The sequence below is a fragment of the Eumetopias jubatus genome, unplaced genomic scaffold (assembly GCF_037043125.1).
Source record: "Eumetopias jubatus isolate StellerSeaLion01/CBP00866 unplaced genomic scaffold, mEumJub1_p1.0 scaffold_9, whole genome shotgun sequence".
Lineage (NCBI taxonomy): Eukaryota > Metazoa > Chordata > Mammalia > Carnivora > Otariidae > Eumetopias > Eumetopias jubatus.
In genome coordinates this window covers 66,570,934-66,590,406 of record NW_028274815.1, presented here as the reverse complement: position 1 = coordinate 66,590,406, position 19,473 = coordinate 66,570,934, and the positions used below count along the sequence as shown (strand labels likewise).

Sequence of the window (19,473 nt, the reverse complement as noted above, 5' to 3'; positions counted from 1 at the left end):
TGGAACTGTCCTTGGTGACTTACATTTACTAACTCATTTGATCTTAGGCATCTCTTTTCTAATAGGAAAATGAGATATTTAGGTGAAACAACCTGTTCTCTTATATAACATTTTATGAATTTCTAGGAGAAGCTAAAAGGTTATAGTTTATGGTGGTACAGAGTAGAAATAAATGAGTTCATTCAGAAGCCCCAAGTAGGTATTCATCCAGCTCCCATAAAACTTTAAAATTGCAAAGCTTAAACTTTACAAAGAGGGAAGAAACCCACCCTGGATTGGGTGTCTGTCATTTCATTCAGTCCTTCCCACAACATGGAGACTATCTTTGCTTTCTAATGGTTGGGGAAGCTGAGGCTCAGAGATGTTAAGTACCCTGGCCCACGTCATACACCTGTTCTGAGGCAGTACTGATGTTCAAAATCATCTTCGATTGACCCCGGAAGTCTGTTCTTGACTTGCAGGAGTTGTCTCATCTTCTACTCACCTCTAACCCAGCAGGTTTCTTAGGAACGCGGCGTGCTCTAGACATCTAAATCGGGTCTTCTTTCCCTCTGTCACAGGACTCTAAGAAGGAGCTGATGTGGAGGAGCAGCTGAGACAGTTCAGGATGACGACCACAGTAGCCACAGACTATGACAACATTGAGATCCAGCAGCAGTACAGCGATGTCAACAACCGCTGGGACGTGGATGACTGGGACAATGAGAACAGCTCTGCGAGGCTCTTCGAGCGCTCCCGCATCAAGGCTCTGGCAGGTGCGTCTCCTCCTGCCCCGCTACAGAGGCCCAGCAGCCCTTAGGGCTCCTTTTAAAATCACCCACCCTGTCTTCCCCTACAAGAAGGTCAGCTCCCCTCTCCATCAATGTGTGCCAGGAGGGCAAGCTGACTGTTGCATGAGATAGCCAGGTCCATATTTGGAGAGCCGTCCATCCTAAGGCCAAAATGATTGAGTGATTTTTGGAGCTGCTCTAGGTTTGTAAGAATTCTTTGACTCATCTTACGTTTCAAAATAATGCAGCCTACTGGACTATATACAGAAAAATATACACATTAGCCTGTGTGCTTAGTTCCTGTGATATCTTAGTTGATCTGACTTGTTACAGTAGTAGAGTACTTACTTTGGGTGACCAGGGGTAGTTAGTATCACATGCAAGGGTTTTAGATGTAAAAAAGCAATAGCTTAATCTGGTAAGGGCATGTTTAATGCTATCACAGGTCAGTTTGCTATTGACTCATTAAAATTAGCATAAACATATCCTTCCTTTGTGATTTCTCACTCTCTTGTTGCTGTTGAATGCTTAGAACACGCTTTCACCCTCGCCCTAGTTGGGGTGGGTAGTTCTTGCCCTGAAATTGCCCCGAAAATCCAGAAAGGGTTCCATCATGATGAAAACTCAGCAATACTGAATATATGTAAACCAGAGATCAAAGTGGAGTCTATTTAAGGTCTTGCATCTATACTTTGAGATTTCAAATCAAATGGTTTCCAAATGAGGAAAGTGGGTTAATGATTTTTTTTTTCTTAATGTCTTTGATTATCACCCATAAATTGTAGCTGTGTTAGCCGGGTAAGTTTACTGTTAATTGTTCATATAGCTGACTTTTCTTGTTACCTTTACGGTGTCATCTGATTATGATGCATGTATCATTCAGAGTTCTCTTGATTGTAAGCAAAAGGAAACCTAACCTAAAGTGGTTTAACCAACTGAGCCACCCAGGCACCCTAACCTAAAGTGGTTTAAATGATAAAGAGAATGTATTGGTCACATTGAAGACAAATTTGGCCTTTAAGCAAGACTTACTCCTGGGCTTAAATAGTGTGACCAGGGCCCAGTTTCTTTCTCTACATTTTGTGGCCTTGTAGTTCCAAGATAGCTGCCCCAGGTCCCAGATATGTCTGTAAGGATATCCCGGAGAAAAGAGCACCCCTGCTGCCCCAGTACTTCTACCATGGCCCTCAGAGCAGTCTCACTGGCCTGATTGATCCTGCCTTGGGCCAGAGGCGTCCCTCACAATCTCTCTCCAAGTAGAATCAGAGAAGAGGATATGCTGATTGACATCAGCTAATCCTGACACGCTCTGGAGTGAGGGGGGGGCGGTTATGGGGTAAGGTAGGGAGGGGTCAGTCTCATCTGAACAGCTTGGCTAGAAAATTTGGAATATAACAGGAAGGAGGAAGAGGGAAGTGGATACTGGGGTGCAGCCAACTAAATGCTATAGGAAAATTCTCCAGTTGCCTTAGGATAAATTGTCTCTTGAGTGGTGGTGATTTAATGATCTTTCTTGAGCTTCCCTGATTTCAGGGCATAAATGAATGATTAACCAGGTAGTCACTCTAGAAATGAAGATTTTCTAGCTTACTCATTAACATGGAACCTTATGGAAACCTTGATCCTGGCTAGTGCCAGTGGATCGATTTGTACTTTAATCTGTTACCTCTTTTTCTTGAATCTTCATTTAGTCTTTAGATCAGTATGATATTGGTGGCCAGTTACCTTTGATCATGAGTCATTTACTTTCTGGTTCTAGGCTACTACGTATTACCTCCCTTGTATGGAAAATTGTACCTGCAGTTGTAGAGTAGTTCCTTGCTCTTTGTATCTGATCTTTCCTGCAGTTCCAGGGGAGATCCACAGCTGGCTTTAGTATCGATCAGTTGTCCTAACACTTCCTAGGGTGGCTTTCCCTCTCTGTTATCTAGGTCCCTGAGCTACTGTAGTTATGATAGTAATAGTAAGCATTTAACATGGTGATTGTGTGCAGGCGCTGTTCTAAATGCATTGTATATATAAACAGTTAATCCCATAACAACCATATATGAGAGACATTACTATTATCTACAGTGTATAGATGAGGAAACTGACACATAGAGAGATTAAGTAGCTTGCCCAAGGTCACACTGCTGTTAAGTGGCTAAGGCAGACTGGCTCCCAAGTGTATACTTCCCTATTTTTCTATATTCAGTAAAATATAAAATGATTCAAAGCTCATTGGTATAGAATATCGATAATGGGTAACTGAAACATGTTTTAAAAAAAGATCTTTAAAAGGCTCAGGAATAAATCTTGTGGTTTAGAAGAAGCCATTTGATTGGAGGAAATTTTCTTGTTATCTGACTTCCTATTCTGTGGGACCAAAAAATCTCTGAGTTCTTTAAGAATCTTATATGCTGAAAACAAGAGCAACAGAATTAAAAAAAAAAAAAGAGAACAGTTCAGCAGTGTCTGAATCCTTCTAGAATGTGAGCATGCATCGTAATTGCCTGGTCATCTTGTTAATTGCCGGGCCCACCCACAGAGTTTCTTATTCAGTAAGTCTAGGATAGGGCTTGATAATATGCATTTCTTTTTTTTTTTTGAAGAAGGAATTTGTTTATTGAGGGTAAGGGTGCAAGCAATATAAAAATCAAAAGCTTATCTGACTTTTCTTTCTCTGCTTCTCAAATAGGGGTTGGATTTTATTTGTACATTTTCTGAGGGTCCCGATCTGCTCATGGAATCCTTTGTACAGGGGGAAGCTGTGGGACAGATTCCTAGAGATCCTTCGGGAGAACTCTCATTGGGCCGGCGGGAGTGTTGCTCATGTTGCCTACTTCTTTCCCTTCTGCTTCATGTGTATTACAAAATAGTCATTGCATGCGATGGTGAGCCCAGCAATTAGCGAGAAGAAGCTCTGGAAGCCCACTTTGCCGTCTTGGCACTGGTCCAGGTCCTTCATTATTTTGTCCACGGCCAGAGGGTCTTTTTGATTTTCCAAAAATCCAGGGAACTCCTTTTCCATGAGTACTCTCAGGTCCTCCTTTGTTAAGTAGCCTTTATCCCCAGCAGACTTGTGAAACGTGAACGTCATGGTTTCCATGGCATGTTCCACTTGAGATGGCATTTTGGTGAGGTCTGTTGAAACCTTGGCCCGAGGCGCGGCTGGGACGATTTGCTGGCTGGGACGCACGGCCAGTGAGCGGATAATATGCATTTCTAACAGGTTTCTGGGTGATGCTAATGTAGCTGGTCTGGGGAATCACATTTCAAGACTGGTGTGGAGTCTTGGTGGTTGACTGGTCTATTTCCCTGAGTGTCTGAGACCATTACATCTAGACCCAGCTAAAATCTAGTAAGGATTAAAGTATCAAACTCAACAGGGTTATGTTAAAGGCACACTTTAATGTGGGAGTGGTGTGGAAGGCTGGCATCTCATTTTGAGAAAAGAGAAATATCTTACTGTCTCTTACAGGGAAGTAATATAGTGATAGATCCAGCGTGAGGGAATGCTGTTGTAGGGTTTCTGTTACAAATGCATGTTCTTAAAGTGGGAAATCTTGGCTAGCGCAGTGGAAATGTACATAGCAAGTTACCTGTCCCTCTCAAGTGCTCTACATGTTGAGTCTTCTCTAGACTCCAATCTGAATTGTGAGGTGATCTATAAAAGACATTACTGCAGGAATTCATCTTTTTACAGCACATCTTTTTTTTTTTTTAAAGATTTTATTTATTTATTTGACAGAGACACAGCAAGAGATGGAACACAGCAGGGGGAGTGGGAGAGGGAGAAGCAGGCTTCCCGCTGCTGAGCAGGGAGCCTGATGTGGGGCTTGATCCCAGGACCCTGGGATCATGACCTGAGCCAAAGGCAGACGCTTAACAACTGATCCACCCAGGCGCCCCACAGCACATCTTGTATTGACAGTGTAAACACCACCTTGGATTGTGTCCTTTACTAAGTGGCTTTAAATGTTTGTATGTCGGGGCGCCTGGGTGGCTCAGTCAGTTAAATGTCTGTCTTCAGCTCAGGTCATGATCCCAGGGTCCTAGGATCGAGTCCGCCATCGGACTCCCTGCTCAGCGGGGAGTCTGCTTCTCCCTTTCCCTCTGCCTGATGCTCTGCCCGCTTGTGTGCTCTCTCTCTGTGTCAAATAAATAAATAAAATCTTTAAAAAAAAAAATGTTTGCATCTGAGGAAATAAGGTGAAGTAAACTACTTGCTACTAATTTTTACCCAGTTGACAGACATTTTCTATTACTAGGTTGCTATGTATATATGTTTTGCATATAGGTAACATATATTATGTATATGTATATATTCTTCCTTGAGTTGTAAAAACTGTTTTTAATTTCAGTTTTACTTGCCTTCATCCTCTTCTTGCTTTTAACTTTGTGGTATAATAAGAGATAAATTTTGTTTTTGTCCTCAGTCCTGGCACAGAACTCCCTAAAACCCTTGGAATTTGCTGTCTTTTGTTATTCATGAAAAGCCTTCTTTCTCACACCTGGATTTGTGCTGGTGGAGGTGACTTAGGGTGAGGCCTTTAGATAGTGTTAGAATGGGCTGGTCACTGAAATGACCAAATAATGAGAAGGTGGGAACTTTGAGCCTACCTTCTGGGAAAGAGGGGGGCCTAGAGATTGAGTTTAATCTCAATGATTGATTTAATCAAGCATGTCTACATATTAAAACTTCCCTAAAAACCCCTAAATGACAGTATTTGGAGAGCTTCTGGGTTGGGGAACACATTAGTGTGTTGGAAGGGTGGTGGGTCCTAAGAGGCCACGAAAGTTCTGCACCCTCCTGCACCACACCTTGCCTATACACCTCTTCCATTTGGCTGTTCCTGAGTTGTATCCTTTATAATAAACCAGCAAACATAAGTAAAGTTTTTTTCCTGAATTCTGTGAGTCGTCCTAGTAAATTTTTGAACCTGAGGGGGTTCATGAACTTATTGCTGATCAGTCAGAAGTGTGGTGGCCTGGGACTTGAGACTGTCATCTGGAAGTGGAGGCAGTCTTGGGGTGACAGATCCCTTCAGCTGGGGGATCTGCCCTCACTCCAGGCAGTTAGTGTCAGAAGTGAATTGCATTCTGGCACACCCATTTGGTGTAAGATGTTTCACAGGGGAGATGCCTTCTCTGGTATAATGTGGAACACATCCATGTTTTATTTATTTATTTATTTTTTTAAGATTTTATTTACTTGCCAGAGAGAGAGAGAGAGCACACACAAGCAGGGAGGAGCAGCAGGCAGAGGGAGAAGCAGGTTCCCTGATGTGGGACTCGATCCCAGGACCCTGGGACCATGACCTGGGCCGAAGGCAGACGCTTAACCGACTGAGCCAGCCAGGCATCCCCATATCCATGTTTTAAAAACGTAGGAATCAGGCCTGTGGTCACTTGTCAAGTGCCAGTTTATCATCACGAAGATGGCAGAGTCTGGAGTTGGGTCGCTTCCATTGCCCAGGGAGCTTTGAATCTTTCCATTCTCCTTAAGACTTTTTTGCTTGAAAATTAGTCTGATTCACCTCGCAGTCACTCATCACCAGCCCTCCCGGTCTTTAGTATCCGAAACATCAGAGGAAAACACAAGTTGGAGGCATAGGGAAGTGAACTCTGCTGTCTTCATAATCTGCCTAAGGAATCTGCCGGTGGGGACAGAAGCAGCTGCTTTTTCTCACAGTAGAGAAAAGCTTCATCTGAAAGTTTCCTCCCTCACACAAGTTGGGTGTGAGGGGGGGTCTCTCAAATCATTAGCTTGCAAAAGGTCAAGACTTAGAAATGCTTTAGAAACTAATTCGAATTAAGATGGATTGTTGCCCCATGTTCACAAATTTTATATATACGAGGCTGGGGAGATTTATACTTATGCCTAAATTGTGTACTCCCACGTATAATTTAGAAGGAAGATGAGGAAAGCCTTGATGCATCATGTTGTGTAGCGGAGAGATCGTACCATGCCGATTCAGCCTTAAGGCAGAGTGCTGTGAAGTGACTTTTATGCATTCTGTAAATGATTTCCCGCATCCCATGATGGCATACCCACATTCCTGACCTCTGACCAAATTGCCCCAGCAGTGTGGAACATGTGGTGGTGAAGAAAGTGATTCAAAATAAGTGGGGCTTTTTGCAAAGCAGCGTTTTATTTGAAATAAAAATGTAAAACTTAATCTTTTAAAGAAATGTAAAAGGTAAATGTTTTCTTTTTACAAGTGATAAGTGTTCATGGTTGGAGGTTATATTTTGTACAATCAACACAAATCCTTTAAAAAGTACAACATTTCACTTGAAAATATTGATAAAGTTGGGGCGCCTGGGTGGCTCAGTTGGTTGAGCTTCCTACTCTTGGATTTCAGCTCGGGTCATAATCTCAGGGTCATGAGATTGAGGCCCCCTCCTCCATGGGGCTCCGCGCTGGGTGTGGAGCCTGCTTAAGATTCTCTTTCTCCCTTTCCCTCTGTTCCTCCTCCCCCACACCCCCAGCACACACTCTTTCTCTCAAAAAAAAAAAAAAGATAATGTAATTAGAATTAATCTTTGTATCAACACTCATAAACAGTGAATTTTAAAAATTGGGAGGATATACACCAAAATAGTGTTTATTTCTGAGTGACTTTCCTTTTTACTTAACTGAATTTTTTTCCTGAAGTAAAATCTGAACTATTTTGTAATGAGGAAAACAAGGCATAAAAACATCTTAACATCTAATATCACATTTAGAAGTTTTAATTTTCCCCCCAAAATCATGACATAGAAAAGTGGTAGGAAAAAGCCTGTGTATAAATAAGTATTGAAAAAAGAAATTAAAAATGAAATTCCTTTGGGAGATGTCACTCATCAACATTTATGAGCTAAAATTATGCATAAGAGCCTTTCTGCTAAACTATGGACTTAGCAAAAGGAATTGACCTTGAGCTTACATGGTTAGTGCAGACAGAATCAAGGACAGCTGATAGCCATAGAAAAATGAGCTGAAGGCATCTAATTGTATCCTTTACATCACATCCATAAAGTATGTGTTATTAGTTATTATATGTATAGGCCAGACTCTCTTTAAACATAGTCATTTGAATGACCAAGAATTTTGGTGGAGCATTTTAATCAGCTAAACCGCTGATATGCTTTAAATATTTAGAGCAGTATTGCCTAAAAGAAATGTAATACCAACCACGTATGATTTTTAACTTTCTAAGTAAGATATTTCAGCTAATCAAATCATCCAAAATATTATATCAATGTGCAATCAGTATAAGAAATTAGATAGTTTACATTTTTTTTCTACTAAGTCTTTGAAATCCAATATATATTTTACTAGCCACATTTCTTATGGTCAGTAGTCACGTGTGGCCGATGGCTACTGATTTGGATGATGCAACTGGAGTGCCTTCACACGGACACTTTTATTGGCTAAAACCTTATAGATCCTGCCAAACAAATGTGAGCTTTAAAATACCATCAAGTATTTAGTCTAGGGTATATTTGTAAAGCAGTAAGTGGTTGGCCACTTGGCTAAATGTGAATTTAAATTCTGATCAGGAATAATGTATCAGTTGAATTGTTATTGTAAAAATGAATACTTCTGGGCGCCTGGGTGGCTCAGTTGGTTAAGCGACTGCCTTCGGCTCAGGTCATGATCCTGGAGTCCCTGGATCGAGTCCCGCATCGGGCTCCCTGCTCGGCAGGGAGTCTGCTTCTCCCTCTGACCCTCCCCCTTCTCATGTGCTCTCTCTCTCTCATTCTCTCTCTCTCTCTCTCAAATAAATAAATAAAATCTTTAAAAAAAAAAAATCTTTCCTTTAAAAAAAAAAAAATGAATACTTCTCCTTTTTGTGCTTTCCAGTACAACTTTTCAGTGGATGCAAGGTAGCAACAGTTAGATCCTGCAACACATCTGCACTCTGCTCTTTCAGCTGAAAATTTGGCACTGCTCTCAAGCACTGTTTTTGGATGCAGAAGACTGAACAGCACACTTGTTTAAAAATGCATAATTCAAGAGCCCCCGTAAGTTGAGATTCACTAATGGAGGAGGGAGCCCAGTAGTCCACATTTTTAATGCATATTTGAGAAACACTTTCCTGGGACATGGCCTTAGTAGTCTCACTTATATTTGTATCTTCTTACCTCTGAGTATTTCTCCCCAAAGTGAAAATCAACTTTTTATCTCTTCTTTAAAATGGTAGTCTGCTCTTTCTCCCAGTAAGTAGGTCACAGTTTATATTTTGATATCTTGACACCTAAGAAGCCTTCATGTTCCGCCCAAACTGAGTATAGGGCTGTCTCCTGGCAGGAAGGGCACATCCTTTCTCTAATCCCAGGCCTCGTTCCAGCCGCTGTGTGGGTGGATCCTCCTGGTCCCAACGGTGATTGAGACCACCCTAACCCCTGTCACCGTTGAGGCCTTACCATTTGTAATCTCCAGGAGGGCAGAACATTTCTCTGGGCCTAAATTAGAGTGCGCATTAAAATTAGTAAGGAAACTTGAAAAGTATATCCTAAAGAAAATTCTGCAGTGATAGATAAAAAAAATTCAGGTACAGGGTTTCCTCAGGCGGAAAAGAGCTGGATTCTGTACACTGAGAATTAGAGCAGAACTTGCCATCACTTTCTCCCAAGTGACTGCAAATTTCAAGCTATCATTAAAGTTATGTACTTTGATTGTTTACTTAATTCCAGAATAGATAGACCTGCACTTGGACAGAGGAAAACCTACTTTTAAAACCTTAAAAGATTTTTAAGTTTACCTTTTTCTAGAGATATCTTAATGTCTTTTCTACCTACAATCATGAGTTTTTAATGAGATGGTTTAGATATTGGCTTTATATTTTTTGTGGTCTTCTATAATATGATGGCTTTACTTAGAAACCTTCCAGGTTTAGACTGTTAATTCACAATCCACTGCTCCTGCCAAAATGAATAAAAAAATATATATATATATAAAATATATACAAATATATGATATATAGAATGAATAATATTATAATATGAATAATATATATGAATAAAATATATATACAAATATATATGTATAACATATAGACATATAAAATATTTGACTTCTTTCCAGTGAGAGTTCAAAGCCAGCGTGCTATTGGATATATAAAGAGATCTGTAAAACTTGGTCTAGAATTGTCTCATTGGGAAGATAAAACCTATTTACATGAAACATGAACTAAACTTGTATGCAAGTTGCACTTGTATGCAAGTGCCAGCAAGGTGGTATAGGCAGTTAGTGCTCTAGTAATTTAGAGGCAAGTGGTGATCACGAGGGAGAACGGCAGTCATTTGAAGAGGATGGATGGAGTCGTGTGAAGATCATTGGAACTTGGGGAGCAACGGGGCCTTGAACCTGGGCACGGCTGCTTTGTTTCCACCGCCGCAAAACCGAAGAGGCCAGGCTGCAGATCCCTGAGGACCCCTCTCATTAAAATAGAAAGTCTCCTTTTGGCTTCTCAAGCTTGGACTCATTCCTCTAAAATTAATCGAGAGCTTTTCTTATTTGCACACCCACCTGCCCTGTTCGGATGGAACACTTCTCTGGCCCAAGGGAAAGGCTTTCTCGTATGAGGGAATGTGTTTTTATAGTCAGGATTAACAGGGCTTTAACAGCTATCCATTATTTTCCTCATCCACTCTTGAAGCTGTTTCCCTAAATTTTTGCATTATTTGGGATTATTTGAGAGAGAGGCATGGTCCTTAGTGCACAGTAAATATACCACCCATTATTTGTGAAATCTGAATCTGAAGGAGCATTTCATCCCAAAGAGGTTCATGGAAACTATTGAGGAGAAAGTCTGCTTAGGTCATTACATGTCATTCCAGGTTATACCTTCAATTTATTCAGTGTGTACACGTGGCTTCAGTCGTTTCCTGACCAGAGGAATGCAGGAATGGTTTCTTTCTTGTTTGGGTACAGTTCCCTCAGGTTTTCTTTCCCTCCCTTTCCTCTGACTGCTAGAGATGACCCCTCCCCACTCTGGAAATCAGCTTGGGTTCCTGCTGCTGTCCCTTATACCCTTCACATTCTGTGCTCCCCTTAGCAGTGCTGACATCCGGGAGTGTCTGAGGTGAATGGTCCCGGCGGGAGCACGGCCTACGCTTCCTCTCTTTCACTACACCGCTTAACCACCACCATTCCCCCTTCCTAACCCAGCCCTGTCTTCTAGAGCCCCATTCTCATTTCTCAGCCACCTGGCAGGACTGCCCTTGATCCTCACTCCCTTAGTCCTCTCTTCCTCCACCCTTAGCCTTTGCCCGACCTCCTTTTCCCACCCCACCAGAATACTTTTCCTTAAGTTAGCCTCTTACTTTTAAGGAATTCCAATCACCATTTCTATGAGAAAATCCCATACATTTTATGGTTAATTTGTGAATGAACTTGTTAGGGAGTATAACCTATTTCTTGTTGGGGACTGCCTGGGTAAGCAAGAGGAAAAACAAAATTTTTCTCTTCTCCTAGGCTTTTCCTGGCTCTCTCTGCCAATGTGCCCCATTCCCATCTGTCTGACTCTTAAAATATCAGCTTTATTGAGATATAATTTACATATCATAAAATTTGCCTCTGTCAAGTATACACTTCAGTGGTTTTTCATCTACTCACAGGGCTGTGCAACAGTCACCACTAATTCCAGAACATTGTTATCACCCCAGAAAGAAATCCCATACACATTAGCAGTCACTTCCCATTTTCCCACTCCCCCTCGCTCCAGGCAACCACTACTCTACTTTCTGACTATGGATTTGCTTATTCTGGGCATTTTATATAAAGGGAATCAAGCACTATGTGGCCTTTCGTGACTGGGTTTCTTTTACTTAAAATATTTTCAAGGTTCATCTATGTTACAACATGCATCAGTACCTCATTTCTCCCTCAGCTCTCTTATATAAATAATTGTGGTAGAACGTGAGAAAGAACAGGAAAATTCTATGAAAGCTACCAACATCATAATACTTTTTTTATCTGGCAGTTCCTGGAAACAGACGGCAGATCCATTGTAGGTATCTGAAAGTACTGTGGACTTAGGAAGTTTTTCCATTTCGTTGTTCGGTGTCTCATGTGGTCATTATTTGTTGCCTTTATTAAATTCACTTACATAGTTTAACTCCTTCGCCAGTTTCTACTAAAGTAGACCTGTGAACATGTACCAGCATAGGAAGATAGAGAAAGTACAATTTACATACAGGACATTTGTAAAGTCCTCTACACTTTAAAAATAACACATGTCACATGATAAGAAAAAACAAAGTGTCAAAAAAGTAGGTTTTATATTAATGCAGTTCAGAGAGCTAAGGACTTATTTAACTACCATCTTCAGTGATACCATTCAATTTAGTTTTCTGATTTGTAGAGGGATTGATGCCTAGATGTTAGTTTCTTAAATTACATTTTGATTTTTGACACCAAGTTGATAAGAGAAGATGGTTTTGGTTATTACACTGTATATTTGTCAGTTTTGACATGCTCCCATTAAATACTAATCCACTAGGAGGGATCTGGGCAACAAGGTAACAAGCATTTGGTCTGTGTCTGCTCTTTGGCTTCTCCCAGAAGAATCCTGCATTCAAAGTTATTTTTGGTTAGTTCTTTCTGGTTGTCAGGAACAGAAATCCACTTGAATTATCTGAATAAAAAAGGCTGTGTCTTTGGTGGAGTAAGGGAGGCGTTGGGGGAGGGCTAGTGCAAAATTGCAGGCTGACGAGACCTAGAAATCCATCGGTGACTGCGGCCACTGTGGGGCTGGAGACATGCTTCATCTTTCACATGGGCTGTGTGCCTCCTTCGCTGGGGCCTGTGCATAGTAATAGTATCTGCCGCCTCCTCACTCAGCTCCCACATGGCTTTGGTGTACTTAGTTCCAGCTCTACCTCTTGCCAGTCTTTTCTCTTTGGACCGCATTGCCAGAGGACTTGCTAAATATCCTGGTTTTCTCTAGTTCACATCTCTATGAGGTTGAATACAGAGATGGGGCTCGGATTGGCCCACATGATCTTTTTATTCCAGGCTGTGACCACCTGGATACTTAGAAATGATTACATACGTACACACATTTAATCATTTACTTATTTACATTTTAAATAAACTCCACACCCAGCGTGGGACTCAGACTCACCACCCTGAGATCTAGAGTCATATGCTCTATAGACTGAGCCAGCCAGGGACCCCTACAAATGATTATTTTTAGAAGAGGTATCCACAGGGTGCCTGAGTGGCTCATTCGGCTGAGTGTCTAACTCTTTTTTTTTTTTTTAAGGTTTTATTTATTCATTTGACAGAAACAGAGGTAGCGAGAGCAGGAACACAAGCAGCAGGAGTGGCAGAGGGAGAAGCAGGCTTTCCCCCGAGGAGGGAGCCCGATGTGGGACTCGATCCCAGGACCCTGGAATCATGACCTGAGCCAAAGGCAGACGCTTAACGACTGAGCCACCCAGGCGCCCGAGTGTCTAACTCTTGATTTCAGCTTGGGTCATGATCTTGGGGTCATGGGATGGAGCCTTGTGTCGGGCTCTGTGCTGGCCATGGAGCCTGCTTAGGATTTTCTCTCTCCCTCCCCTTCTCTCTCACTCTCTCTCCCCCCCACTCTCAAAAACGAAGAAAAAGTAGTAGTAGCGGTATCCACAATACAGGTGAAGAGCAGGAAGCCATTTGTACAAAACACACCAGCCCTGTCGACCTACAACATAGAGGGCATTTGGCTGGCAGTTAGAGGCTGTGGTTGGCATTTCTAATGCAGAACTGTGGTGTGGTGGAAGACTGTACTTTATATTGGGACTTTTGGAGAATGATACTGGGGCATTCTGCATGATCAAAGGAAGAGTTAAACAGCTAATCCGAGGGAAAGGCAGGGTGTAGACAGGCCCTGGAACCACAGAAATTAAGGCTTTCCATCTCTCAGTCTCTTGTTTTTAGCTTCTGTCTCTCCCCTTGGAGGTGGTCTTCCAGGTGACTGAAAGATGATTGCTGTCTGCCCCTGGATGTCACTCTCCACCACTCTCCCCATTCTTCTAGTCACAGTTGGAAACATGGTTGGGAGGGGGTTTGATAGGGAGGCTGGTTTATTAGGCTTTGGTCAGGGGGCCACTCCTGACCAGTGAACTGTGGTGCAGGGTGTGGAGGGATGTAAGAGCGTGGCAGCTCTCTCTGCAGTAATGGACCTGTGTCTGAAAAAGGAGGCGAGTGCTGGGCAGATGACAGTAAGTAACAAAAATGCTCACAGCACATTTTCAGATAGATATTCTTGATTCAGAAATAAAACCATTATAAAATGATAAGGTGACATTTGCTATTGTCTGATTGCTTTCTTAAAGAAACAAAAAAAGCAGGGGCACCTAGGTGATTCAGTTGGTTAAGCCTGCCTTCTGCTCAGGTCATGATCCTGGAGTCCTGGGATCGAGCGCAGTGTTGAGCTCCCTGCTTAGTGGGGAGCCTGCTTCTCCCTCTGCCTCTGCCCCTCCCCCCCACTTGTGCAGGGTCTCTCTCTCAAATAAATAAATAAAATCTTTTTTTTTTTTAAGCAACCAATAATGTGCAGCTTCCTTTAAGGTGTTTGAAACAATAAAGTTCACAAAGAGAAATGAACATTAGCATTTCAGTCTTTTGAACATGCCTCTAAGAAGATGCTTTGTTTGCACCTAAGTTGTTAACTTAGAATTTGATAATTTTGTTACTTGGAAACAGGCTGTCCCATTCTGTTTTCTTGAGGCCTCAAGGATCAGCACCATTCTTAGAGTATGACAGGTGGCCAGTAACAGAGCATCATTCCAGATTTTTAAGCATTACAACAATGTAAACACCATATTAGCATGCTCCTTACCCACATTTAATCTATTTCGGGGAAATAGATTGTGTGTATAAAATAAGCAGTGAATGTGACAGGATTACATAAAAGTGTTGTGATGCTTCCCCAAAACCTAAATCTTAGCCTCTTCATTCTCTGGTTGAAAGACATGTCCCAGGGCATCTGGGTGACTCAGTCGGTTAAACGTCTGCCTTTGGCTCAGGTCATGATCCCAGGGTCCTGGATCGAGCCTCACATTGGGCTCCTTGCTCAGCGGGAGCCTGCCTCTCCCTCTGCAGCTCCCCCTTCTCGTGCTATCTCTCTCTCTCTCAAATAAATAAATAAATAAAATCTTTAAAAAAGAAAAAGAAAAACATGTCCCCTTTCCACAGTTCTTCTTCCTTAATTCTCATTGGGGTAATCTTCAAGGGAATTTGCTAAGCGTGAGTTTTGACCTCTTTCCTGCAAACCTGTGAATTTTCAGAGCCCTAAGGTAGTGACATAATTGGGTGATGGACACATGTTAATTGGGTGAGGCTGAGAAAAATTTTGCCATACAGGTTTAAATTTCTGCAGACTCCTTAGATTTCTTGAGCACCTATGTGAAATTGCTTTACTGGCCGTATGATTGTGTCCATAGGCATCTTAACAGCATCAGAGAGATGCCAGGCCATTTGCCAGTCCCCTGCCCTCCCTGCATTCCCTGTTACCTATTGGATCGCCCTGTAGGCCTTAGGGGAAACCCAAGCCTCTCCACTGTCTCCAGCCTGAGCCCCAGCTCCTCCATGAAGCCATCTCCTGTGTGGTTCACACTGAGCTCTTCAAGAAATTTCTTTGGCTGTTGTATCCTACCCCCTGAGTCATATTAGTTTCATGTGTGTCCTCAAGGTGGGTGTATCCATATTCTCTCTCCAGCTGATCAGTAAACCCCTTGAGATCGTGACTGAATAATACTTCTTTCAACATTTCCTACAGTGCATCATAGAAATCAAAATGCAGTTAGGTCCTTTTACTTGTCTGATTGAAGAGCCCATTCATGGTCAGAGCTACCAAGTTCCCACTTCCTCTGGGGAAAATTTGCCCCTAATTTCTGTGATACCCATCAAAGAGTTAGTTCTTTAAGAATTTTACATTAAAATGTAAGAGATAATCCCTTTTAAAAATCTGACGCATATCTTTTGAGATACTTTCCACGCATATTATTGAAACACCTTTTTTTTTTTTTCCTAGCAATAAGCAGAAGCAGGGCCAGTTGATAATTAGAATCTGGAGTTTAATCTTTCTCTCACCAGAGAGTATTTGTCTTAAGAGTTTCATTCTTGCAGGATCTCATCTCTCTGCTACAGTATTAACTTATAGAGATGCTTTTGGAAGTTTGGGGCATTATTTTTAAGCTGGTACAAACCATTACACAGAGGATCAGATATCTTTCACATGATGCTCTCCGAGTGGGCCCTGCTTCCTTTTATGTTGCTGCACGTGTCTGCCCCCAGGGTTTTATACTTTTTTGCCCAAAAGAGAGCTAAAGATTTATTTGTCCACTCCTTCCTCACATCTTTGCAGTGTTTCTGGACCTCTCTCAAAAGCTCTCTATCTCTTTACCTTCCATGTTTCAGGATACTGAAGGTGCTTGATGGGGGCATCTCTAAAGAGGCGCACACTCCTAGGTTGGCCTGAAGTTTGCCTGTGTTTCCCCGTGTGTCAGTTAGCCTCGAGTGGGTGCCAACAGTTGGAGTTTGATGATTTAATGGTTCTGTACAGATTTGTAAATGCTGGCCACAGTTGTCCTCCTGGAATAATGTATTGTGACTTTAAGGACATAGGGAATTTGGTGACTGTGGTGGCCAAACATGACAGGGGATGGAATGCTATAATTGTAGTTTATGGTTCCTAGACTACTTCTATTTCACTATGACGGCCAAAGGCCATTCATCTGTCCCTCAGACTAGGCTACACGTGGACTAGAGTGCTATTGTCGTTGTTTTAACTGGTGTTTAATTTAAACCTTTTCTTCTTTGGTTAACAACAACAAAAGCTATCCAGCACCTTTCTAGGTCCATGGGACTGGCAGTGTGTCATTTTTGCTTGGTCCATGGTCAATTTTTACCTTTTTTGAGATGGGTTTGACAGTTCCATGGGTTGACATTCCTAAAGCTGATTTTGGAGAAATTAGCTTACAGACCAAATCATTTAGCCCTTTATATGTCCCTATGATGAAAACACAAAACTTGATGCCCAGAATTGGTCGCTCTGCAGAGCATTAGTGTGTTCTTCCGGCTTCTTCCCTGAGCCCCTAAACACACCATCCTTGGGTTGCATCCAAGCATTTGAGGGAAGGCTAGTGTTAGTAGGGATGCTTGTAAATAATGTAGAGGTATTCAAGACTGCCTTGAGAAATGCAGGATGGAGAGGAGGCAAGGCTGGAGGATATACTTGATACTAATTCGAAACCCAAAACCCACAGCACTGAATTAACAGGTGTGTTGGTGCAGCTTGCTTTGTGCATTTAATCAGGTATAATCTTCAGGTGTGCCCACATGAGGGTTTTTTTTTTTTTGAGACCCCCCCCCCCACATTCAGGGAGCCATTTTAATTGGCACATCTAACACCTTTATTGTCTGAACTGAATTTTATCATAGAGGATGAAGTTTCTGTGTTTTTTAAACGGAACAGAAGACTTTAGACTGATCATGTTGATCCAGTCTATAACTGACTTAAGATTGTGACAGAAAAAAAATTTGAGCAGAATATCGGTAATCAGTACACACAAAAATTAACGTATATGGGTATGTTTGTGTGTTCAGCCACATTTAAGTCTCACAATGTAATGCCGAACTTGAATTCATGAGATGCTATGATGTTTTGTATTCTCTCCCATTTTTTTCAAAATGCTACTATTGATCTACTAATTAGTTTTTAACAGGAAACCCTGTGGTAGCAGGTGCATTTAAAGGACATCAAAGTGGCCTCTCTGTTTTTAAATTGTGTGAATCATGATTATTAAATGAGTAAGGTGGTATTTGATTTTTTGTTTCATTCATTATTAGTGAATGACTAAGTGAAATTTTATTGAGCACCTACCAGGTACTGTGATTAATAGTAGCAATACAGAGATAGGGGGCACCTGGGTGGTGGCTCAGTCGGTTAAGCGTCTGCCTTCGGCTTAGGTCATGATTGCAGGGTCCTGGAATCAAGCCCCTAATCAGGCTCCTTGCTCAGCGGGGAGCTTGCTTCTCCCTCTGCCTGCCCCTCCCCCTGCTTGTGCTCATGCTCTCTCTCTCTCTGGCAAATAAATAAATAAAATCTTAAAAAAAAATACAGAGATAGGTGATGAAGTGGACACAAGTCTGTGGTCAGCAGAGAAGAGTCTCACTTCTCACAGGAGAGGCAGTGTCAGTAGATGGAAGGGAGTCTTAAGCTAAGCAAATGGTGCCATGAATGGCGTGATGGTGCCTGGCTCTGTCAGGGAACCGTGTGCAGAAGTGCAGAAGGAGCTCAAGGTAAAACTTGACGTGCAGACAAGGAGGGCCTTGAATGCCATGCCGAGGAGTTCAGCTTTTATCCTTTCGGCCACTGGTTTTCAACATTTAGCTCAGGAGAATTTGTATTTTCAAATGGAATTTAATTTCTTACCTCACTATGTTAAATGGCAAATTTGGAGCCAACCTGAATGAAACTGAGTGGTCTCCTCTAGATTTCTACCCTCAGGGGTCCTGAAGCCCCTGGTGACTTAACCTGAGAACCGCTGACAGCACTGGACTTCTGTGTCGGGGGAGCCCTATTAGGAGACATGTTTGTACAGGGAAGAGACAGGAAGAGGCCCTGAAACTGGGGCAATGGCAAAGGGCTTGAGAGAGCAAGGACGTTAACTGTTGAGGTGGAATCCCGGGAATTTGCTCTCCAGTGGGCTGTGGAGCTCAGGAACAGGAGGAGGGAGGAGCATGAGTTTGGTTTTGGTTATGTAAATAAAAGCCTCTTGCCAGGTTTTTCTTTTGGTTGCCAGATACTTGGGGTAGATGAGGGTTGTGTTGGGTATATTGGTCATGAATCTGCAAAGCAGGCCACTGTTGGGTTTTTGGGGTTTTTTTTCTCTATCACGTGGCCTCTAATTTTCAGGATTATATCACGTTTTCCTGAGCTCATACTAGTCTGCATCCTCTCCAGCATTTGGAAACTGTATGGGCCCCAAAGCTCTCTCAGGCTGCCTCTCTGGATGCATGTTTGCAGTCTCCCTAGGGCCTGAGCACCCAGTGTTGCAGGGGTCTGCATTCAGCCATCCATGACTGTCCATCTCAGGGCTGATGCTGAGAAAGGAAGAACGGCTTTAGAGGCCTGGGGTCCAAGATTAAATCCCTGTGCTACCACTTACCAGCTATAAAGTGGTGAGCAAGTTCTATAGGATGAGAGTCGTAAAGTCTACCCGGTGGAATTGTTGAGAGATCTTCCAATAATGTGGAAGGCACCGAGCTCCATGTCTGTACGCAGTAGGCATGTGTGTGAGGTGTTCGTTACAACATTTCATTATGAGAATAAACCTTCTGGGGGCACCTGGGTGGCTCAGTCAGGTAAGCATCTAAGACTCTTGATTTCAGCTCAGGTTATGATCTCAGGGTCGTGAGATCAGACCCGACATCTGGCTCCACACTGCTGAGCATTGGAAACTGCTTGGGATTCTCTCTTACCCTCTGCCCCTCCTGCATTGGCTTGCTCTCCCTAAAAAAAAAGAAAAAAGAAAAGAAACCTTCTGAAGAGAGGGTTCTTCTCTCCTCCTGCAAGGAGGCCTTCCATACTGAGAAAGATTATATTAATGCAAGGTGGAAGAGGAGAAGTCGAGGGGGGAAAGCAGGAACATTCAAAGGGCACATGTTCTGGTGGCCTAAAGACAGTGGTGACCTGTGGCTGATCGCTGTGGTTTTTATAGGGCATGTGTGACCCTCAGG

General features: G+C 42.4%; 1 protein-coding gene and 1 pseudogene across 1 annotated transcript in view; one reads left to right on the top strand and one right to left on the bottom strand.

Moving 5' to 3' along the window:
• Window positions 1-562: 562 nt before the first annotated feature.
• Window positions 563-19,473, top strand: part of SPTBN1 (spectrin beta, non-erythrocytic 1) — a 140,755-nt gene continuing 121,844 nt past the window's right edge. Inside the window, exon 1 of the mRNA XM_028103771.2 lies at window positions 563-755. Coding sequence (XP_027959572.1) covers window positions 608-755 — 148 coding nt within the window. The 5' untranslated portion in view covers window positions 563-607. The remainder of the gene's footprint in view (window positions 756-19,473) is intronic.
• Window positions 3,352-3,956, bottom strand: LOC114209670 (protein S100-A10 pseudogene; annotated as a pseudogene).